The 23,784-nt window shown below is 49.4% G+C and overlaps 2 protein-coding genes across 4 annotated transcripts in view; both read left to right on the top strand.

Annotated features, from left to right (window-relative positions):
* Positions 1 to 164: 164 nt before the first annotated feature.
* LPAR2 (lysophosphatidic acid receptor 2) lies at positions 165 to 4,571 on the top strand. Of its 3 annotated transcripts, none has more exons than XM_049877548.1 (3): positions 165 to 192; positions 1,253 to 1,994; positions 2,651 to 4,571. In XM_049877548.1, the coding sequence occupies exons 2-3, from the start codon at positions 1,253 to 1,255 to the stop codon at positions 2,962 to 2,964; spliced, it is 1,056 nt and encodes a 351-aa protein (XP_049733505.1). In that variant the 5' UTR covers positions 165 to 192; the 3' UTR covers positions 2,965 to 4,571. The 3 variants fall into 3 exon arrangements, with proteins under 3 accessions (XP_049733505.1, XP_049733502.1, XP_049733504.1); XM_049877545.1 differs by lacking the exon at positions 165 to 192 and adding an exon at positions 339 to 458; XM_049877547.1 differs by lacking the exon at positions 165 to 192 and adding an exon at positions 693 to 777.
* A 1,907-nt stretch (positions 4,572 to 6,478) lies between these two features.
* PBX4 (PBX homeobox 4) overlaps positions 6,479 to 23,784 on the top strand; it is a 43,329-nt gene continuing 26,023 nt past the window's right edge. Inside the window, 1 exon segment of the mRNA XM_049875493.1 lies at positions 6,479 to 6,638. Within this exon segment, the coding sequence (XP_049731450.1) occupies positions 6,507 to 6,638 (132 nt within the window). The 5' untranslated portion in view covers positions 6,479 to 6,506.

The following is a 23,784-nucleotide window of genomic DNA, read 5'->3' as shown; positions in this document are numbered from 1 at the left end:
AATTCTCCGGCCGCTGGGCAACTCAGCCCCGAAGGTCCGGAACTGCGGGCGTGTGAGGTGTGCGGAGGCCAAGGGTGGGGGTCCTGCGCCGGAAACGGAGAGTAGTGACCCAGAGGCCGCGCAGCGGGGAGGAAATAAAGGGGCTGAGGTTCCGGGCGACCCCGCCCCCGTCGCGAAGGCGGGGCTCCCCAGGTGGGCTGTGGCGGGGTTCCCCCAGGTGGTGGGGCGGGGCGGTCAGGCGTCCCGGGGGGGCGGGACTCCCCAGGGGGCGGGGGGCGGGGCGCCGGGGGCTCGGCCCGCCTCCCGCCCGCTCTCGCAGCCCGCTCCGGGCGCACCCTGACTCTCTCGGCTCCCGCTCCCGCTCTCGCTGCCGCCGCCGCCGCCGCCGGGTCATGGGCCTCGGGCCCGCCCCGACTCCCCGCGAGCCCGCCCCGTCCGCGGCGTGACGGGCGGCCCAGGTGAGGCCGGCACGGACCGAGGGGGCGCAGGTCTCGGGAAGGGCGCGCCTGGCCCGCGGCCTCTCTGGGCGGCTCTGCCCGGCCTGGGCGGGCACGTGCCTATGGGGCTGGGACGCCGCCGTCTTCTTCTCTCTTCCTGCCTCAGCATGGGGCGTCGGGTGGCCGGACCAGCCGCCGCTCTCCGACTGCCTTCTTTGTCCCCGGGGTTGCCAGGGTTCTCCGACCCACCCGGAACTGCCCGGCGTCCCTCCCGCCTTGGGAAGCGCTCGCGCCCAAATTCCGCCGCGCAACTTCTTGGGGCGCCTCGCTGTTCCCTCGGGTAATCCTGGTCACCTCCACACCCTGCATGGACTCCCCCCACTGTCCTGGCACCGACTTCACCCTGTGCACACACACCCTGTCTCTGCTCCCTGCCGTGACCCGGCAGCAAGCTGACCCTCCCTAACCTACTTAGCTCACGCCCCATTGTCCTGCCCCAGCCCCTCCTTCTTCTCCCTCACAGAGGGCACGTGGGCCAGGATTGGACTAGAGAAGCAAGCCAATCATTTATTTGGTTTGGGAGATATCTTTCCTAAAAGCCTGAGTTGACTAAGAAAGGGCTGCCTCCCCTACCCATGAAGCTTGCTTCTTCCAAGTCACCCTGGTCCCCACCATCACCTGACTGAGGGGACCAGAGCTTTGAGACCCTTGCCCTTCCTGCTCCAACGGTCCTGCCGCTGCCCTCCAGCTGCTGCTCTCTCCTGTGCCCTTCCAACAACCACTGCCTACACTGATCGCTCCCTCTGTGCCCCCAGATGGTCACCATGAGCCAGTGCTACTACAACGAGACCATCGGCTTCTTCTACAACAACAGTGGCAAGGAGCTCAGCTCTCACTGGCGACCCAAGGATGTGGTTGTGGTGGCGCTGGGGCTGACTGTCAGTGTGCTGGTGCTGCTAACGAACCTGCTGGTCATTGCAGCCATAGCCTCTAACCGCCGCTTCCACCAGCCCATTTATTACCTGCTTGGTAACCTGGCGGCTGCTGATCTCTTTGCTGGTGTGGCCTACCTCTTCCTCATGTTCCACACCGGCCCGCGCACAGCCCACCTCTCACTCAAGGGCTGGTTCCTGCGGCAGGGCCTGCTGGACACGAGCCTGACAGCATCAGTGGCAACACTGCTGGCTATCGCCGTGGAGCGACACCGCAGTGTGATGGCTGTGCAGCTGCACAGCCGCCTGCCCCGTGGCCGCATCGTCATGCTCATTGTAGGTGTTTGGGTGGCTGCGCTGGGCCTGGGGCTGCTGCCAGCCCACTCCTGGCACTGCCTGTGTGCCCTGGACCGCTGCTCACGCATGGCGCCCCTGCTCAGCCGCACCTACCTGGCTGTCTGGGCCCTGTCCAGCCTACTCGTCTTCCTGCTCATGGTGGCCGTCTACACTCGCATTTTCTTCTATGTGCGGCGGCGCGTGCATCGCATGGCAGAGCATGTCAGCTGCCACCCCCGGTACCGTGAGACCACATTCAGCCTGGTAAAAACCGTCGTCATCATCCTGGGTGAGTAGGACCCCCAGCCAGCCCAGGGACCACAGGGACCCCCCTCCCTTGACTCCCACAATGAACAAAAGTGATTTGATGAGGGTTCCAGGCAGAGGGAACAGTAAGGTGAGATCTCCAAGGCCGGACCAGGCCAGGGACCTCCAAGAGGAAAGGAGGCCCACATAGCGGGGCTGCCATGAGGAGAAAATGTCAGCAAGGCCTCAAGGGCACAAGCAGCAGTTGGGTTTTGTTCTGAGTTCCGTGGGAAGCCCTTCAGAAATTTTGAGCAGGGAGTAATGTGGTCACTCAGGCTGATGAATGCAGAATGGACAGAGTGGGAGAGGCTGAAGGGATCCAGCCCCTCCCGTGAGGGTACACCCACTCCCAAGAACAAGGAGTGACCATTCCCCTGCCACTGAGTAACTGGCCTGTCCCACAGTGACCCTCTTCCCCCATGGAACAACCCTCCCACACTGGAAATTTCCAAGTCCAGGGCTACCTCATGCCAGTTAGGAAGACAGGTCAGAGAAAGGTCCCCCTCTTAATGGTCGGCCTCTTCTGTGAGGCCAGCAGCTGCTGCCCAAGCTTTGGAGACTCCTCTAGCCCCAGGGTCAGAGCTGTGGGTGCTGGGCCTCCTCACACCCTGTCCGCTCATCCCAGGCTCCATCTCACAGGGGCATTCGTGGTCTGCTGGACGCCAGGCCAGGTAGTGCTGCTCCTGGATGGTCTGGGCTGCAAGTCCTGCAACGTCTTGGCTGTGGAGAAGTATTTCCTACTCTTGGCCGAGGCCAACTCACTGGTGAATGCTGCGGTGTACTCGTGCCGTGACGCTGAGATGCGCCGTACCTTCCGCCGCCTCCTCTGCTGTCTGTGTCTCCGCCGGTCCACCCATGAGTCCGCCCGCGACACATCTTCTGCCCGGACAGGTGCCAGCACGCGCATTATGCTTCCTGAGAATGGACACCCCCTGATGGACTCAAGCCTTTAGCTGCCTTGGGCTTTAGCAGGATGCTGCAAGTGCCAGATCCACAGCCCGTGTGCACTCAGACAGCCATGGGACTTGCCTGGCCCAACCCCGTTTGCAGGACAAACTTAAAGGCAGACCCACAGTCTGGTTCAGCACTGCACCTCTGCTAGCCCTCCCCAGGCATACAGTTCTGCCCCAGGGTGTGGGGGCTTAGAGTCATCTCTGAGTGCCTTGGGGAGAGGCAGATGGAGGCAGAAATCTGGCTCTTATCTCAGGTTTAGGGGATTTTTAGCAGACATTTTTCTATTTTCATAGCATATCCCTGGTGAGCCCTGTGGACCGAGTGGAGGTTCCTTGTACGTGGTGGTTTGGGTGTTAAGGGTGGGAGAGACAAGGGCTCTCTCAGGCCATGCTGCCCAATGTGAAAAGGTAACAAGGAAGGACCATGGACGCACCATCTGCTTGAAGCTGATTCTTTAGGGGCACAGGCTGGGGGGTACTGAGTGCAAGCTGGGAAAGGTTTGTGGCCCCTTGTGGCCTTCGGGTGTTTGCTTGTCCCCATTAGAATTCAGGAGATTGTCTTAGGTTTGGTTCTCTAGAGAAGCAAAACCAGTATGATATACATAGACAGAGATTTATACCAAGGAAATGGCTCATGTGGTTGTACAGGCTAGAGCGTCCCAAGTCCATTGGGTCCACATAGAGGAGTCTCCTGATTCATGTAGCTGCAGGTGCTGACGAACCCAAGATCAACAGGTCAGAGAGCAGGGCTCTTCCTCACAGGCTGCAAAGATCAACAAATTCCCAAGATTGGCAGGTGAGACCACAGGTAAGCAGCTAGCTCAAGTCCGGAGAACCGGAGGGCAGATGAACACGAGCCAGCTGCAGGATCTAGAGTAAGCAAAAGCCCATGAGCCTTGCCAGAATGTCCACTTATATTCGATGCAGGCCACACACCCAAGAAAACTCCCTTTCAGCTGATGGGCTAGTCACAGCAGATCCATCATGGAGGTGATTACATTATGTCAGATCTCATCATGGAAGTGATCACAACATCATGACTACCAAACCACTGAGAATCATGGCCCAGCCAAGCTGACACACGTCCTGGAGAGGGCATAATACAAGGAGTAAACCCGTCCGCTCTGAGGTGTTCAAAGCATTGTCTTCAACTCAGTCTGCCAGTTCCTGTGTCCTGGAATTGTCCGTTGTGGCTCTGGGGCCTGCAGGATCTTTCAGCATGGCATTGCCTCAACCCTGCTGTTGTTCATCTGCTGTCTAAAGCTGTCTGTTACTCTCCTTTCTGGAGTCTTGTCTATCTTCCCTTCTGCCTCTAATGTGTCTCCTCAGCTGTTCCCGCGCCTACATCTCACTGCCTGGTTCTCTGTCTCCTCTGGAGGGAAAGTTGAGGACCCTGGGGTGGTCTCTGGTCTATGTGAGTCTTATCTCTTGCCTGCCTTTCAGTCTGAATCCAGGATGTTTAAAGGTCAGGAGCCCTGACCATTGCCCACCCCACCACCAACATACACACACTTGAGAGCCACAGGTGCTGGGGTCCATGGAGCTGGATGCACAAACTGAGAGTTGCCTTTCATTTCTGAGGTCCTCTGAGGTACCTGACACACCGATAAGCACATTACACGTATTATTTAATCATCTGCATCTTGTGGTGCAGGTATTACACTTATTTTCACATAGGGATAGTGGTTCAAAGAGCTTGAGATCTTGCCCAGGGTCACACAGTTTCGAAAAGGCAGAGAGGCCTCGAGGGACAACAGAGGCCCCTGGGGAAAGAGCTTCTGCTGATCCCTGAAGGTTTTACCTGTCCCCCACCCCCACGCTGTTCACAGAAGTTGCCCAGTATTTCTCAGGTCTCCTGCGCTGCACTGTGCTAGCAGCTACCCTTTTGTACAGGTCACAGGCTCTCTAGCTGTCCAAGTATCTTATTACTTCCTGTCACTGGGCCAAGTGTTGAGTTCCCTTCATCAGGAGTTTTCAGTTTTTACACCCGGCCCATGTCACTTATTCTCATTCCCTGCCATCCTCTTTGGAGTATCTCCCTCCCCAGCCTAATTCTACACACCAGATAGTGTTTAAATTTTCTGTCTAGCAGCACTGAAAAGACATGGACTCTGCCCTGAAGGTGTTCCCAGCAAGGCTGACAACCCTTGACTGAGCCTCCATCCATTGCCCATCCTCAAAGCAAACAGCTCCAGTAGGTTCTATGACTTTGAAGAAGTGACTCACATCTGGCTGTTCCTTTTCTCACACAAGGATCCTTCTCCGATGCCATGATGCCTAACAGAAAGAAACAGACCTGAGAAGATGTGCTCTAACGGGGTGCATGGCGGGGTAGGGACTCTAAACATCATTCGTGTGTTAACCACAGGCTGGTGTCTTCTAGGGCCAGAATGTACGGTGAATGGATAAAAAAACAAGCAAGGTTGCTCTTGAGCTACACCTTGAAAGGTGAATAGAATTGACTTCTGTGGTTGAGAAAATCAGTTCTCACCTCCTTGTCACCACCACACACATACCTGCTGCCTCAGCCAGCAAAAGGGAGCAAGGAAGCTCCAGGGGAGATGAGCCAGGGAGGCCAGGAGCCCCAGCAGCTTTCCTGACAAGGAGTCTGGGGCTCTGGGCTTCTGGAGATGAAACAGAGGGTGTCAATGGGGCTCCTAGGAGTGAGGGTTCTGAGGCAGAGCAGGAACCCTGAGGAGTGGGGGACTCTGAGGAGCAAGGGGGCTCTAAGGGAGTGGGGGGCGGGTCTGAGAAGAAATGTAGCCTCAAGAGGAGGGAAGTTCTGAGGAGTGAGGGGGCTCTGAGGAGGAGGAGGGGATTTCTAGGAGGACTGGGGGGCTCTGAGGAGGAGGGGGACTCTGAAGAAGAGTGGGGGCTCTGGGGGAGCAGGGGGGTTCTGAGGAGAAGCAGAAACCCTGAGGACTGGGGTGCTCTGAGGAGGAGCGGGCCTCTGAGGTGAGAGGGGGAGCTGAAGGACACGTGTGTGTCTGAGGAAATGGGGGTTGGGGGCCTCTGAAGTGGAGCTAAGCCAGCGTCGCCATCTCCAAGGCGGGAGAATGGGTTGGGGTGGGGAGCGACGTTGCCTTGGCAACCCCCAACTGACTCACGGGCGCTAGCGGGGGCTTTGGGGGTCACGTCCCCCGGCGCCGCGCAGCAGCCTGGCGGGCGGGGACACAGCCAGGTCATCGGGTGGAAGCCTGGACGACGGCGATTGGCTGGCGGCACTGGGAGGCTGGGCTAGGGGCGGTGCGCCGAACCACCGCGGGCAGCCGTTGGCTGGCGGGGGTGGGGCCCGAGGCAAAGCTCGGAGGTCTGAATGTCAGCGGGCGGTGTCGGGGGTGTGGCCCGGGGCGGTGCTCAGCGACCTAGGCTGCGGTGGTTGGCTAATAGCGTCGGGAGGCGGGGCCCGGGCGGAGCGCAGGCTGCGGCGGTTGGCTGGAGGCGGCGGGGGGCGGTGCGCGGACGGCGGCGGTTCGCTGCGGCGCCCGCCGGAGCGCTCCAGGCCCAGGTTCTCTCCTCAGCACCCGCAGGCCCCACCGCTTATGGATGCCACGGCGCTCTTGCCGCGCCACCCGCCTCCCAGGCCCCAGCCTGGCCCCGCCACGGGCGACGTCCTGTAGGAGGTCATGGCCATCACCGACCAGAGCCTGGACGAAGCGCAGGCCAGGGGCCACGTGGGTTCGAGGGGCGTCGCAGGCTCCCGGGGCCGGGGCCTGGACCAGGCCGAAGTGAGGAACTGGGCCGGGAGCGACCGGGGAGTGAGGGCCTGGGGGGAGTCTGGAGCGGGGAAAGTGGGGGGAGCCGGCGCGGGGCTTGAGGACCGAAGGGGATTCTGAGGACGAAGGAGTTCTTGGGTTAAAATGGAAGGGTTAGAGTTAGCCTCTGGGGCCAAGCAGTCGTCTTGAAGAGTTTTAGAAGCTTAGACGGAGGTGAGACTGGAAAGAGGGCTTGCTTGTAGGACTGAAAGAGGCAACTGGGACGAGGGGGGTTCGCTTAAGGAGCGTTTGTAGTTGGGAAGGTTTATGGTGAAAGGTGGTTCAGGGGTTTATGGAATGTTTTTTTTTTTTTAAAGGGATAAGAGGAGTGTTAGGAGGTTGTAAGGGTTGAGATTTGGGTGCAAGCGGGATTTTTCAAGGGTGACCTGCTGAGTGGTTAGTGGGATTTATGAAGGTGGGAAGTTTTGAAGGGAGATTATGGAGAGAGAGCCCTGGGGAATGTCAGAAATGTCTCAGCTGAAGAGTTGAGATGTGGTAACTTGGTGTGGGAACCATCTGGAACTTTCTGGGGAAAATAGAGGACCCATTTTGTTATTAATTTATTAAGTATTTATTGAACACCTTCTATGTGTCGGACAGTAAGCTGGGTGCTGACATAGTCCCTGCTCTCAAGCTTGTGGTTTGGGGGAGAGAAAGTATGAAAAAATGGCTCTAAATTGTGATAAATGCTATAAGGAAAAGAGACCCTGGGGAGTGGTCACGAAGAACTCCGGGAAGCCAGGCGGAGAAGAGCAGGCCTGGAGTGGGCACAGCACCTCCCAAGGCCCTGAAGCTGGAGAGCGAAAAAAGCTAGAGCCAGGGTGGGGAACTCTGACTTGAGTTTGGAGAGAGGCTGGAACTGGATCATATGGGCCCACAGGTGCAGAAAGGAGTTTAATTTTATTTTAGTTGCAGTGGGACAATTAAAGAGGTTTTAAGACCACCTGTTCCCCTTACGAAGCTCTGGGGGCGCAGTGGTTAAGAGCTATGGCCCCTAACCAAAAGATCAGCAGTTCTAAATCTACCTGCAGCTGCTTGGAAACCCTGTGGGGCAGTTTTAATCCATTGTATAGGGTCACTGTGAGTTGGAATTGACTAGACAGCAACGGGTTGTTGTTGTTGTTCCTCTTAACCTTCACCCAGCACTTGTCAGCCAGCCACCCTCCAGGAAGGGCAGAATGTGTGTCACAAGTCACAAGGCACTTTATCATGCTTGGAGTGTGTGCAAATTATTAGAAAATAGGAAAGGACTAAAGTCGGTTTGGAGGGTGAGGCCTTGTTGCACTGAGCCTGTTTTGGAGTGAAGTATGGTCTCTGGGGGTAGGACCAGAGTCTCTGGTAGTATAGACTATGCGGTCACTAAAGGACATCAGGAAACCCTGGTGGCCTAGTGGTTAAGTGCCAAGGCTGCTAACCAAAAGGTCGGCAGTTCAAATCCACTTGGAAACTCTAAGGAGCAGTTCTACTCTGTCCTTTAGGGTCGCTGTGAGTTGGGATCAACTCAGTGGCAGTGGGTTTTTAGAGGACATCGAGGAGGGATTACAAAGCCAAGGAACAACAGCCCCAGGGAGGAGGAGGCAAAGTAAAAGGTGGATAAGGAGTACATTTGTTCTTCAAACTTTCTTTCCCTTGGCTTCTTGTGGAATGTTGACTCTTTTACAGTTTCATAGCGTCTATCGGGAAAGCTAGGGGCCCTGCGCCCAACACACACACTGTTCTCATTCTACTTTTGGGGGCATTGTGCTAGATGCTAGGGAGACCAAGATAGCTAGTAGTAGTGTCAGAACCATCTAACTTCAGGGAGGATAATGACCAGTTTCAGCCCAAAGCTGATTCCTTCACTCTCCAACCTTTTTACCCATTCTGACACCAGCTGTTCTCCCCATGGCACTCTCTGCTTCTCTGCTGGGTTTCATAAGAACTCACAGACCATACTTAGAGTTAAGTGGTTTATTAAGGAAGTAAGAGGGTACAACTCAGGATCAGGATCAGGAAGGATGTAGACAAAGTATAGAAGTCTCCCCTGACGTAGAGAGCACTTCTCTTTTTTCGATAGTGCAGGATAGCTCTCTCAGCTTCTCTTAGTCATGCAAGCAACCAGGCCCTTCTCTCTGCCGTGCATGCCCCTTCAGCCTTTCTGCCATCAGCCTCTCTACTGCTAACTGTCTCATAGCCGGTGTAGCAGTTTTGTCCAGCTCTTAACTTGGCCGCATTTCTAGCAGCAGGTTTCTGCCCTCACCACCAACTCTGCCACAGGGCCTGTCGTGGATTGAATTGTGTCCCCCAAAAATATGTGTCGGTTTGGCTAGGCCATGATTCCCAGTATTGTGTGAATGCCCACCATCTTGTCATCTGATGTGATTTTCACGTGTGTTGTAAATCCTACCTTTATGATGTTAATGAGGTAGGACTAGAGGCAGTTATGTTAATGAAGCAGGACTCCATCTACAAGATTAGGTTGTGTGTTAAGTCAATCTCTTTTGAGATATAAAAGAGAGAAGCAAGCAGAGACAGGGGGACCTTATTACCATCAAGGAAAAGAGCCAGGAGTGCGCACCTTTTGGACCTGAGGTCCCTGCACTGAGAAGCTCCTAGACTGGGGAATACTGACGACAAGGACCTACCCCCAGTACCAACAGAGAGAGAAAGCCTTCCCCTGGAGCTGGCGTCCTGAATTTGAACTTCTGGCTTCCAAGACTATGAGAGAATAAATCTCTGTTAAAGCCATCCACTTGTAGTATTTCTGTTATAGGAGCACTAGCTACCTAAGACAAGGCCTCTTCCAGGCCTCTCTCTGTCTTCAGTGTTACAGCCTGTAATGGATTGAATTGTGTCCCCCCAAAATATGTATCAACTTGGTTAGGCCATGTGTAGTTGTCCTCCATTTTGTGATTTTCCTATGTGTTGTAAATCGTAATCTCTGCCTGTGGTTAAAAGGATACTCAGGTCACCTCCCTGATCCAAAAAGTAGTTTCCCCGGGCTGTGGTCTGTACCACCTTTTGTCTCTCAAGAGATAAAAGGGAAACAAGCAGAGAGTTGGGGACCTCATACCACCAAGAAAGCAGCACCAGGAGCAGAGCACATCCTTTGGACACGGGTTTCCTGCACCTGAGAAGCTCCTCGACCAGGGGAAGATTGAGGACAAGGAACTTCCCCCATAGCCAACAAAGAGAGAAAGCCTTACCCTGGAGCTGATACCCTGAATTTGGATTTGTAACCTACTAGACTGTGAGAGAATACATTTCTCTTTGTTAAAGCCATCCACTTTTGGTATTTCTATTATAACAGTACTAGATGACTAACATAGTCCTCAACCCACGTTATAGCTCTTTTAGGATGATCCTTACCTCTAATCTCTCTCTGCTTCTTCTCTTCTTTCTTCTGCTTCTGTCTGCCAGTCTCTGTGGGGTTGTCTGCATGTGTAAGCAAACTTCTGGTCAGTTTCAAGGCATGGCCGTCAGGCCGTGGCCACTAACTGACTAATCCCCTCGGTAGGTCACAAACACTTCATTTGCATAGTAAGCTATAGTCACTTCATTTGCATAAGTATATTAACCAATCCCTGCAAGATGCATAAAAATAGACCAGTCACAGGGTAGGCTGCAGCCCAGGGCCAGGCAAAAAGTATTAAACCACAAGTTGTTTATAGCTTACTCAAGATATGTCAATCTGTATAAAAGTGACAAACCCACTAGAGTAGAAAACTAGGGCGAAGGTAACTCCTCAGCGTTTAGGGGAAAAATCTCTCAAGCTGTTTTTCCAAAGAGCCAAGGCAAAAGACCGTATAAAGGTGGTCGTTTCACCACAGCTGAAATGGTCTCTGTACCCTGTGAGCTCATTGAGAAGTAAGGACTGTATATATGAGGCTAATACATTAATAGTTGTCATATTAAGAGTGTGCTGTGTATAGGTCAGTCCTAACATGAAAGAGGGCACACCAATCCTATGTAACTGGGCCAAGGCAGGGTGCCCCTCTGTGATGCTCAGTCTGTTGACCTGGCTGTCTCTTTGTTAGACTAATCTTAGAGCAGGACTTTGTTGTACTATCTCTTTATATTTCCTGGGCCATCTACAATGCCTGGCACCAAGTACTCAGGAAAGTTTTGTGGAACTGAGGAGTTTGTGGAAGCTGAGGGAGGGACAAGATGAACCCTTCACACCCAGGAACCTGCTTCACCACGCAAAGACAGAGCTCTTCATGTGTGTTTCAGGGCAATGGGTTTCTCTTCTTCTATGGCCTTTCTGGCCGTGTCTTGTAACTCCCACAAAATGATTCAGTAGGACTATGCAAATAAGGTGTGTAAAATTCTTGCTGGGATTGGCTAGGATATGCACATAAGGTACCTGTGGCCCACCAAGGGGGTCAATCAGTCTTGCCATCCCATTAGGCTTAAAAAGAGCCAATCCCACCAGTTTAGGGGGGATCTCATTACCACCAAGAAGAGGAGCCAGGAGCAGAACATGTCCTTTGGACTTGGGTTCCCTACGCTGAGAAACTCCTAGACCCAGGAGACAGCTGTAACACTGGAGATGACAGCAGTACAAGACCAGCAGATAGCTTCAGAGAGTTCATATACCCACAGAGCAAGAGAGCTGAGTGTCTTCCGGCAGGAGGCTTCCTGGCAGAATGGGGTGCCTTGGGAGACTTAAATCAGCAGAGCTAGAGAGCTGTAACACTTGTCCAACAGGGCAGAGGCCAGGCCCAAGCAGGGCCCAGTGGTAGAGGTCTGTCCGTGGGCACAACCAAGTAGAAGCTGCCCTGACTGAAATGCTGTATCCTGAGTTGTTCCTGTTACTTCAAGTTGATCCTGATTCTGAATTGTAACCTGTTACTTCCCTACTAAACCCCATAATCATGAGTATGCTCTGTGAGTTCCGTCTGGCCATTGCAGTGAATTGTTGAACCCAGCAGAGAAGTGGAGAGAGCCATGGGAGGGACAGCTGGTGTTGGTGAGTGGAGGTTTGTCTGACCACCACCTCAAAGGGATCAGCTTTGGGCTGCTGGCTTTTTTCTCCTCCCCTTCGTGAATTTAGACAGGTTCTGATGCTACTACTACTATTACACAGGTGGAAGCCACGTGTATACCTCTGTCTGTGGGGTAGCTGCAGTCTCTTGAGATTGTAGTCTCCACTAATAGGCTTTAGAAGAGAATGCAGTCAGTCAGTCCCCTCTTCCTTACATCCCCAAAGATAGCTCTTTTTGTTTTAAGGCTGAGAAATTAAATGAGGGAGTTATATGTGCTGGATAATTTTAACAAGCCTGTTAGGTACCTGGCTTCTGGTTCATGACTTCTTTCTGAGCTGGAAAGACCCCTGGGGCTTTTATTTTTAGGGTTTGGAAGCCTTAAATCTCCCCCACTTCTTTAGATCTAACCTTTAAATGAACTCAAGGCCCTAAAAATTCAACCAATTCCGGACAAGGGAGTCTTTGGTCCGCTCTGGAGGAAACACAGCTTGGGTGGGCCTTTTCCTCATAGTGAGCTCTACAGCCTGGTAGATTATCAGCCCAGGAGGGGAAGAAGATTGTTGTCACTCCTGATCAGTTGAACGGTGGAAGGTCTTGCAGCCCTGCCCCCGCACAACACACCTGCCATCCCCTCATAGCCCCTGGAGTCAGTTTAGCTCAACTGTCGAGTAAGAACGAATTTTTCATCTCCAATGTGAGGCCCCCTTACCTGTTTCATCCCCATAAGTGAGTTTAAAAAGGAAAACATACCAATTCTCCCTAAAACTTGATTCCTGCATTATTAGGAAGGCAGTTCCAAATATTTGTGCATAATTTTGTCATTATAGCTGAATGATCCTAGGACATTGAACTGTACATCATTCTTGCCTCTGGGTACATAGATGGTGGAGGGATTTGGGGACTTTGGAATGCAATGCCTTAGTTTCAGCCAGCCCAGGCCAGCTGAAGACCACCGTGAGGATGTTTGGTTTCTTTGAATGGCCTCTGATGTTCGCCTGCATCCTGGGTTCTTCCTGGAGAAGGGACAGTTCTGCTTTTTTTAACTTGGCCCTTTCACTGATCACTTTCTCGTTTATTTTTTTTATAGGACTGGGGACCAGTAAGGCAAGAAATTTTATCTCATTTGCCAAGGATTGCCTGAGTGTTTTGCTATTTCATGTATAGACTTATCTTTTTTATGAGAAATCTCACAACATTTTACAGCAGACGTAGGTTACTTCATTTACTTCCTTCACCTTCCTTTATGAATGATTTGTGAATGTTATCAGTGTGGAGTTGAGGCTCCTCTGCCAGGATGTCAGGCTCCAAACTTCAGGGCCCTTCGCCTTAAGCGGTGTGCATGTGTCCTACGCCCTAGGAGCTGCAGGGGCCACAGGTGCCCCTGGAGCCTGGAGGCTGCCAATCATCAAAGGCTAGTGAGGGCGGCTCTGGAGGCATGGACCCTGCAGGCCCTGCAGCTGATGGCATTCCCCAGGTCGCTGAGGCATGTGAGGCCAGAGGTCAGGGAAGCCAACTGCACAAATTATCCCTAAGCCTGACTTTCCCGTCTCCCCTGGGAAAAGAGATTACCCATGGGTCCCTGGCCCTAGATACCGAACCCCACTGTGGGGCAATTTATAAAAAGCTCACAGTGACTATCAGCATCCTCTCCTCTGGATTTCCATCATCACCTTTCTCGACCAGCTTTCCCTGGTGGTACAGACCATGCTGCACTTTGGGCCACCTGTTTACCACTAAGCCTAGGCTGAGAGAAGGAGGCTGAGGCCTAAGTTTGTGTCCCCTCCTAGGCAGTGCATCCTTGCCTGGACATTGATTCCTAGAGTAGTTGCCACTTTAGTATGGGGGCCTAATTATTTTCCTGTATGGCCCTTGGGTGTTCTTCTCCCACTTGTTTTGTTTCCCTGTTGCTGGAGAAGGGGGATGCTTAAAGGTTTGTCACTGCGGAAAATAAAACGGAGCTTCTGGGAAAAAAAAAAAAAAAAAAGCTAGTGAACTCCTTTTCTTGTCTAGTGGTGAGATTCCTAAGGAGTCAATATGAAAATTCTAGACCTAGGAATTGCCCAGGGAACCTGATGGAAACAGAGGAAGTGAAATGGTCAGCAGTGTCGTCCTGGAGACCCAGGCTCCATACCTGACCTGTGGGAGAGGACACTGATGAAACCTGGCCCTCTTCAAGTCACTGTACCTTGAAATGACAGGCGTGCTGTTTTGCAGGATTAGCAGGTTTGGCTGTAGCAGTCACTCCTTGACTGTCTGCATGCAGCTGCACAGCTAAGACACTACAGAACTGCACTGTCCAGAATGCCCACACTTGCCATGTGTGACTTTTTTAATTAAAATTAGATAAAATTAAACCTTCAGTTCCTCAGTCATACTAGCTACATTTCAAGCACTCAGTAGCCACGTGTGGTTAGTGGCTTCCGTAACATGTGCTTAGTGGACAGTGCAGATATAGAATGTTTCCATCACCGCAGAAAATTTTCCTGGACGGTGCTGCTCTACAGCAGTTCTTCTTAGACTGGCCTGTGCCGCTCACCTCTGGGGACTCCCATTGCAGTGCACATTCTGATATAGCAGGTCCCAGGTGGGGTAAGGATTCCATATTTTTAATGAGCTCCAAAGGGTGCCAGCACTGCTGATCCCAGACCACTCTTAGAGAGATCTGACTCTAGAGACTGCCAAAATGATTGTTGTTGTTAGTATAGTGTCCCATTTATTTCAACTTTCATAAATCAGCCTACCTAATAGGTAGGTAGTTTGACAAATGGAAATTTTTTTGAGCCTGAGGTCCACTTGTGGGCATAATGGAATTTAAATTAATCACAAGGGTCACACATTAGTATTGATTTTCCTACTTAATATAGAAAGAAAATTAAAAATGAACAAATACAATTAAGAAAATAGATTTTTTTTTTTTTTCCCTCTAAATGAAACACTTTGCCTTGGGCCACAGGGACCTGTTGTCTAAGGAAATCAGATTATAGAGGTTCTAGGGTTTCTGGAAGCACTCACTTGTCTATGCGAACTGACTAGAAGAAATAAAAGTGATTCAACTGAATGCAGAAATTATCAAACAATATCATTAATATCACACGCAAGTAAATTATGCTGAAGATAATTCAAAAACAGTTGCAGCAACACATCGACAAGGAACTGCCAGAAATTCAGTCCGGGTTCAGAAGAGGAGATGGAGTAAGGGATGTCATTGCTGACGTCAGATGGATCTTGGCTGAAAGCAGAGAATACGAAAAAGATATTTACCTGTGTTTTATTGACTATGCAAAGATATTCTACTGTGTGGATCATAACAAATTATGGAAAACATTGCAAAGAATGGGAATTCCAGAGCACTTAATTGTGCTCATGTACATAAACCAAGAGGCAGTTGTTCTAACAGAACATGGGGATACTGCATGGTTTGAAATAAGGAAAGGTGTGCATCAGGAGTGTATCCTTTCACCATACTTACTCATTCTGTAGGCTGAGCAACTAACCCAAGAACCTTGACTATGTGAAGAATGCAGCATCAGGATTGGAGGAAGACTCATTAACAACCTGCGATATGCTGATGACACAACCTTGCTGGCTGGAAGTGAAGGGGACTTGAAGCACTTATTGATGAAGACCAAAGATCACAGCTTTCAGTACGGATTACACCTCAACATAAAGAAAACAAAATCCAACAACTGGATCAATAAGCAACATCATGAATAATGGAGAAAAGATTGAAGTTGTCAAGGATTTGTTTTTACCTGGATTCACAGTCAATGCCCATGGAAGCAGCAGTCAGGAAATCAGATGACATATTCACTTGGCAAATCTGCTGCAAAATGTCACCTTGAGAACTAAGGTGCACCTGACCCAACGCAAGGTATTTTCAATCGCCTCATAGGCATGTGAAAGCTGGTCAGTGAATAAGGAAGACCAAAGAAGAATTGATGGCCTTTAAATTATGGTGTTGCCACAGAATATTGAATATACCATAGACTGGCAGAAGAATGAACAAATCTGCCTCGGAAGACGTACAGCCAGAATGCTCCTTAGAAGCATATAGAGATGACAAGACTTCCTCTCAAGTGCTTTGGATATGTTATCAAGAGGGACCAATCCCTGGAGAGGAGCATCATGCTTGGTAAAGTAGAGGGTCAGCAAAAAAGAGAAAGACCCTCAACAAGATGGATTGACACAGTGACTGCAACAGTGGGCAAACATTTACCAACAAATGTGAGGATGGCGCAGGACTGGGCACTGTTTCATACCATTTGATGCGGGGTCGCTATGAGAACCGACTCAACAGCACCTAACAACAGTGTTTCTGTATTTCCTTTATATGGTCTATAAAACCACAGCTCACATTGGTGTTATTTTGTAGGACTTGCGTGTGATAGAAAATGGCCACTGTTTAGAGCAAAGAAACTACCTATGGTGAATAAAACTGTGATGGAGAATGGTCACCATTATATATTTTTTTGAAGCAAGCAATGTAGTATGTGTGAAAAAAATACTTAGAAGTTGGCTTTAAGTCAACTGTCATGGATTGAACTGTGTCCCCCAAAAATGTCTGTCAATTTGGCTAGGCCATGATTCCCAGTGTTGTGTGATTGTCCACCATTTTGTCATCCGATGTGATTTTCCTGTGTGTTGTAAGTCTTATCTCTATGATACTGGTGAGGTGGGATTATCAGCAGTTGTGTTAATGAAGCAGGACTCAATCTACAAGATTAGGTTGTGTCTTAAGCCAATCTCTTTGCATATAAGAGAGAAGTGAGCAGAGAGACACGGGGACCTCATACTGCCAAGAAACAAGAACCAGGAGAATAGTGCATCCTTTGGACCTGGGGTCCCTGCGCTGAGAAGCTCTGCAACTGAGGAAGCTTGATGACAAGGACCTTCCTCCAGAGATGACAGAGAGGGAAATCCTTCTCCTAGAGCTGGCACCCTAAATTTGGACTTCTTGCCTCCCAAACTGTGAGAAAATAAAAAGCCATCCACTTGTGGTATTTCTGTTACAGCAGCACTAGATAACTAAGCAATTTAACAGGCGCTACAATTAAGGGGCTTTGTAGCTTTTTTTTTTTAACAAGAAATTATTTCTGTGAACTTTTTTTTATTTGACTTCTCCATAAATGTCTTGTTATGTATTTTCTACTAGTGTAGATTTGCATGGCTTTCCTAATTCTGCAGATTGACATTCCTTATTTAATATGGGTTTAATTCTAACCCATAAATTCTAACTGTTAAAGGGAAAAGATGAGGTAATTTTGGGTATCCTTAGAATTTACCCAGTGGCAAGGCATAAGCACTCAACTGAATGGCATGCCCTTGTTTTGATTGGAATACTGATTATGAGGATGAAGACCTTTACAGATGTGGATATTAACTCATGTGAGCGAGCACTCAGCTTTTAGCGTGTCCACTCAAAGAATGCAGGGGTTCAGAGGAGGAATTTATGGTTTGGAATTTCCCAAAGCCGGATAGCTCTCGCATTAGAGGAGCTACTAATTTCAGAGTTGAATTTCCTTTTTCATTATCCTGCAGGAGGTTACACTGGGTGCCAGTTGTCTTGGTGCCCAGCAGTCTGTAGCCTGCTGCAGGTTTTAGTTATGCTCTTAAGATAATGTGCTTAGCTTGACTTGGTCTAGTGGCAAAGACAAATCTTGCTGTCCTTGGTGCCCTTTTCCTAAAAGTTGAATTTTGCTAGTTTTAAAAATGATTTCCTAGAGAATCCCTGACGGAGCAGGAGAGAGGTGGGATGCAGACCTCAAATTCTTGTAAAAAGACCAGACTTAATGGTCTGACTGAGACTAGAAGTACTCCGGAGGTCGTGGTCCCCAGACCTTCTGTTAGCCCAAGACTGGAACCATTCCCAAAGCCAACTCTTCGGACAGGGATTGGACTGGACTATAAGATAGAAAATGACACTGGTGAGGAGTGAGCTTCTTGGATCAAGTAGACACATGAGACTATGTGGGCATTTCCTGTCTGGAGGGGAGACGAGAAAGCAGAGGGGGACAGAAGCTGGCTGAATGGACGCGGGGAATATAGGGTGGAGAGAAGGAGTGTGTTGTCTCATTAGAGGGAAAGCAACTAGGAGTACGTAGCGAGGTGTATATAAATTTTTGTATGGGAGACTGACTTGTAAACTTTCACTTAAAGCACAATAAAAATAAAAAAATAATAAAATAAAAATGATTTCCTGAGGCTATCTGTGACGGTTAAGATTGTGTGTCAACTTGGCTGAGCCATGATTCTCAGTGTTTATATGTGATCATTCCCATGATGGGATCTGGTGTGAGTAGCCAATCAGTTGAAGGGGAGTTTCTTTGTACGTGTGGCCTGCATCTGAATATAAGTGGATGTTCTGGCTTTTGTCTGCCATGGATCCTGCAGCTGTCTCCTATTCACCTGACCTCTGTTCTTAGAACTTGAGCTAACAGCTTATCTGCCGATCTTGGAATTTGTCTGTCCTCACAGCCTGTGAGCAAGAGCCCTGCTCTCCAACCTGCCAATCTTGGGTTCACTGGCCTGTGCAGCTACATGAATCAGGAGAAGTCTTGAAGTCTTGACCTCTGACCTTGGGATTCCCTGATCTTCACAGCTTGTGCTTTGAAAGAAAGCCGTATTTCTTGTAGTAACAGAGCTGATATTGCCGAAAACCAAACTCAGAGTCTTATTGTAAGAGTGGCTGAATTACAATACCAGCTCAATTGCCAATGTCGAGAGGTGTCTGAAGTTAAAGTTAGGGCATTGATAGGAAGAAATAGGATCCTGAAACTTGGGCTGGGGGCATATGGGCAGATAATCAGGAAGCTGGAGACACTGAGCCCCTAAATTGCATTGAATCACTCCTGCCAACAGAACCACTCCATCTGCAGAGATTACTTCATGTTTGTCTGCTACACCACCCTGCCTAGAAAAACTATTAGCCCGTCCACTCCCATCTAATGAGATTAGCCCTAGCCCAGCTGCCTCTAAGGAGCCCTCCCCTGAGTCATTGCCTGGGGCATTGCCTGAGGCAGATGCTTTACAAGACAATGCTGAATGTTAAAACAATTCCACACTACTGATTCTGGCTTCTAGACCTATAACTAGATTTAAGCACCAGTGAGCCTCAAAAGGTGAAGTACAAAGTGTGAGCCAGGAGGAGGTACACTACACTCCAAAAGACTGCTTGACTTTTCTAATATGTACAAAGAGAAACCTGGGGAATATGTGTGGGAATGGCTATTAAGGGTGTGGGATAATGGTGCAAGGAACATAATGATGGATCAAACCAAAACCAAACCCACTGCCGTTGAGTTGATTCTGACTCATAGCGACCCTGTAGAACTGCCCCATAGAGCTTCCAAGGAGTGCCTGGTGGATTTGAACTGCCAACCTTTTGGTTAGCAGCCATAGCACCTAACCACTACGCCACCAGGGTTTCCAATGATGGATCAGTCTGAGTTTATTGATATGGGCTCACTAAACACAGATTCAATGTTTCAGCTCCAGCAGTTAGGAAAGGACCTGATAGTTTATTTGGTTGGGTTGCTGAAACTTGTATTATGTGGTGGCCTACGTGAAATCGAGTTGAAGTACCAGACCTGCCTTCATATACTGTAGAAGGAGGTATCCAAAGGCTTAGGGAAATTGGCATGCTAGAGTGGATTTATCAGGTTAGACCCACAGGCTCACACATGGAATGCCCAGAGGACACATGTTTTGCCACAACTATGAGGGACAAATTTATGAAGGGAGCTCTAGCATCCTTGAAGACTGCTGTGATTGCTATTTTATGTAAATCAGATTTGACAGTGAAAACTGCCCTAACTGAATTAAGACACCTAACTACTACAGGGCTGATTGGACCCGATGGTATAGGGGCCAAGTGGTGGCACTCAATCGACAAAGATAAGGTGGGTGTGGTTACAGTAATGGACAGTGGAGTCAAAGCAGTAATCAGAATAGTCTGACTCATATGGATTTATGGCATTAGTTACTTAGTCATGGTGTCCCTAGGAGTGAAATAGGAAATCTACTAAATATTTACTTGATCTGTACAAACGGGTGAATTCTAGGTCAGGTGAACGGCAGTCTAACTTGAATTACCAGAATAGAGAGTCATGATCCCTCAGTCAATTCCCAGACTTGAGCGAGTTTAAAGACCCACAACCCCTTGAATGAAGGAAGGCCAGGTCCCCTTGAGGAAGGATGCCAATACACCGCCAAAAATTTATACCATTAATCTCTCCCAGCCTTTCCTAAAGGGATCTATGGCCTTTTACAAGAGAGACTGTTCACTGGGGAAAAGGAAAAATCACACTTTTTGAGGATTACTGGATACTGGCTCTGAACTGACACTGATTCCAGGAGACCCAAAACATCACTGTGGCCCACCAGTCAGAGTGGGAGCATATGGAGGTCGGGTTATTAATGGAGTCTTGGCTCACGTCCATCTCACAGTAGGTCCAGTGGTCCCCCAAACCCATCCTGTAGTGACTTCCACAGTTCCAGAATGCATAATTTAAATAGATAGACCCAGCAACCAGCAGAACCCCCACATTGGATCCCTGACAAATTGAGTAAGGTCTATTATGGTAGGAAAAGCCAAGTGGAAGCCGTTAGAACTGCCTCAACCTAGGAAAATAGTAAACCAAAAGCAATTCCGCGTTCCTGGAGGGATTGCAGAGATTACAGCCACCATCAAGGACTTGAAGGATGCAGCAGTGGTGATTCCCACCACATCTGCATTTGACTCACCTACTTACCCTGTGCAAAAAACAGATGGATCTTGGAGAATGACAGTAGATTATCGAAAATTTAACCAGATAGTGACTCCAGTTGCAGCTGGTGTTCTAGATGTACTTTCATTGCTTGAGCAAATTAATACATCTCCTGGTACCTGGTATGTAGCTATTGATCTGGCTAATGCCTTTTTCTCTATACCTGTTTCAGAAAACCACCAGAAGCAGTTTGCCTTCAGCTGGCAAGCCCAGCAGTACACCTTCACTTGCCTACCTCAGGGCTGCATCAACTCTCCAGCCCCATGTCATAATTTAGTCAGCAGGGAACTTGGTTGCCTTTCCCTTCCACAAGATGTCACACTGGTCCATTACTTTGATGACATTATGCTGATTGGACCTAGTAAGGAAGAAGTATCAATGACTGAGGACTTATTGGTAAACATTTGGGTGCTAGATGGTGAGAAATTAATCCCACAAAAATCCAGGCACCTTCCACCTCAGTGACATTTCTAGGGGTCCACTGGTATGGGGCATGTCGAAATATTTCTTCTAAAGTGAAGGATAAGTTATTGCATCTGGCTGCTCCTACAACTAAAAAGGAGGCACAATGCCTAGTGGGCCTCTCTGGATTTTGGAGGCAACATATTCCTCATTTGGGTGTGCTACTCCAGCCTATTTGTCAAGTGACTTGAAAAGCTTCTAGTTTTGAGTGAGGCCCAGAACAAGAGTAGGCACTGCAACAGGTTCAGACTGCCATGCAAGCTGCTCTGCCATTTGGGCCATATGATCCCGCTGAGCCAATGCTGCTTGAAATGTCCATGGCAGATAGAGATACTGTTTGGAGTCTTTGGCAGGCCCCTATTGGTGAATCACAGCACAGACCCTTAGAATTTTGGAGCAAAGCCCTACCATCTTCTGCAGATAACTACTCTCCTTTTGAGAAATGGCTTTTGGCTTGTTACAGGGCCTTAGTACAGACTGAACACTTAACTGTGAGACACCAAGTCACCATGAGGCCTGAGCTGCCCATCATGAACTAGGTGTTGTCTGACCCACAGAGTCATAAAGTTCTAAGTGCACAGCAGCACTCCATCATTAAATGGAGGTAGGATATATGAGATCAGGCCCAAGAAGGACCTGAAGGCACAAGTAAGTTGCATGAAGAAGTGACCCAAATGCCCATGGTCTCCACTCTTGTCACATTACCTTCCATCTCCCAGGCTGCACCTGTGGCATCATGGGGAGTTCAGTCGACTGAAGAAGACAAAACTCGTGCCTGGTTTACAGATGGTTCTGTGTGACATGTAGGTTCCACTTGAAAGTGGACAGCAGCAGCACTACAGCCCCTTTTTTGGGCCCTCCCTGAAGGACAGTGGTTGAAGGGAAGTCCTCCCAATGGGCAGAACTTCAAGCAACGCAGCTGGTTGTTCACTTTGTTTGGAAGGAGAAATGGCCAGATGTGTAATTGTATCTGATTCATGGGCTGTGGCTAATGGTTTGGCTGGTGATCAGGCACTTGGAAGGAACATGATTGGAAAATTGGAGAAACAGAAGTCTGGGGAAGAGGTATGTGGATAGACCTCTCTGAATGGGCCAAAGAAATGAAGATATTTGTGTCTCGTGAGTGCTTGCCAAAGGGTGACCTCAGCAGAGGATAATTTTAATAATCAAGTGGATAGAATGACACTTTCTGTGGAAAGCAGTCATCCTTTTTCCCCAGCAATTACTCCCATCATTGCTCGATGGGCTCATGAACAAAGTGGCCATGGTGGCAGAGATGGAGGTTATGCATACGCCCAGCAACATGGACTTCCATTCACCAAGGCTGACTTGGCTACAGCCACTAGTGAGTGCCCAATCTGCCAGAAGCAGAGACCAACACTGAGTCCCCAATATGGCACCATCCCTCGAGGTGATCAGCTAGCAACCTGGTAGCAAGTTGATTACATTGGACCACTTCCATGATGGAGAGAGCTGTGTTTTGTCCTTACTGGAATAGACACTCTGGATATGAATTTGCCTTCCCCGCATGCAATGCTTCTGCCAAAACTACCATCCAAGGACTTACAGAATGCTTTATCCACCATCATGGTATCCCCCACAGCATTGCCTCTGATCAAGGGACTCACCTCACAGCAAATGAAGTGCGGCAGTGGGCCCATGCTCATGGAATTCACTGGCCTTACCATGTTCCTTATCATCCTGAAGCAGCTGGCTTGATAGAATGATGGAATGGTCTCCTAAAGACACAATTACGGCACCAGCTAGGCAGCAATATCTTGCAGGGTTGGGCAGTGTTCTCCAGGAGGCTAAATGTGCTCTAAACCAGTGTCCAATATATGGTGCTATTTTTCCCATAGCCAGGATTCATGGGTCCAGGAATCAAGGAGAGGAAATGGAAATGGCACCACTCACTATTACCCCTAGCGATCCACTCACCAGGTTTTTGCTTCCTGTCCCCATGACTTATGCTATGCAGGTCTATAGGTCTTAGTTCCCAAGGGAGGAATATTCCCACTTGGAGACACATCACTGATTCCACTGAACTGAAAACTAAGAATGCCACCTGGCTGCTTTGTGCTCCTATGCCTCTGGATCAACAGGCAAAGAAGGGAGTTACCATACTGTTTGGTGTAATTGATCCTGAGTACCAAGAGAAAATCGGATTGGTATTACATAATGGAGGTAAAGAAGAGTATGTCTGGAATGCAGGAGATCCCTTAGGGCATCTCTTAGTACTACCGTGCCCTGTGATTCAAGTCAATTGAAAACTACAGCAACCCCCTGACACGACCACTAATGGCCCCAGACCCTTCAGGAATGAAGGTTTGGGTTTCCCCACCAAGTAAAGAACCACAACCAGCTAAGGTGCTTGCTGAGGGCAAAGGGAATATGGAATGGGCGGTGGAAGAAGCTAGTTCTAAATACCAGCTAAGTCCACGTGACCAGTTGTAGAAACAAGGACTGTAATTGTTATGAGTATTTCTTTTTTGTATATGTGCATCAAATATTTTTGTTTTCTTCACTTATAAAATATCAGATGTAAGCAGGGCTAGTGCATTTTCGGTTGTATGTGTGTTGTATCATGTTAGGCGCAGGTATGACTTTGTAATTGCCTTTATTCAGAGATCATGTATAGTTAGAGGAGGTGTGTACAGGTGCCAGGTTGACAAGGGGTGGACTGTGATGGTTAAGATTGCATGTCAACTTGGCTGGGCCATGATTCTCAGTGTTTGTATGTGATCACTCCCATGATGGGATCTGGTGGGAGTAGTCAGTCAGCTGAAAAGGAGTTTCCTTGTGTGTGTGGCCTGCATCTGAATATAAGCAGATGTTCTAGCTTTTGCCTGCTTTGGATCCTATAGCTCTCTG

Source organism: Elephas maximus, chromosome 3 (assembly GCF_024166365.1).
Source record: "Elephas maximus indicus isolate mEleMax1 chromosome 3, mEleMax1 primary haplotype, whole genome shotgun sequence".
Lineage (NCBI taxonomy): Eukaryota > Metazoa > Chordata > Mammalia > Proboscidea > Elephantidae > Elephas > Elephas maximus.
Note: the sequence above shows the minus strand (reverse complement) of the source record. Positions and strands in the feature narration are given on the sequence as shown.

Coding starts and splice junctions, on each gene's coding strand:
- LPAR2 (XM_049877548.1), top strand. CDS start 1,253: ATGGTCACCATGAGCCAGTGCTACTACAACGAGACCATCGGCTTCTTC. Junction 1,995..2,650: donor AACCGTCGTCATCATCCTGG/GTGAGTAGGACC, acceptor TCCATCTCACAG/GGGCATTCGTGGTCTGCTGG.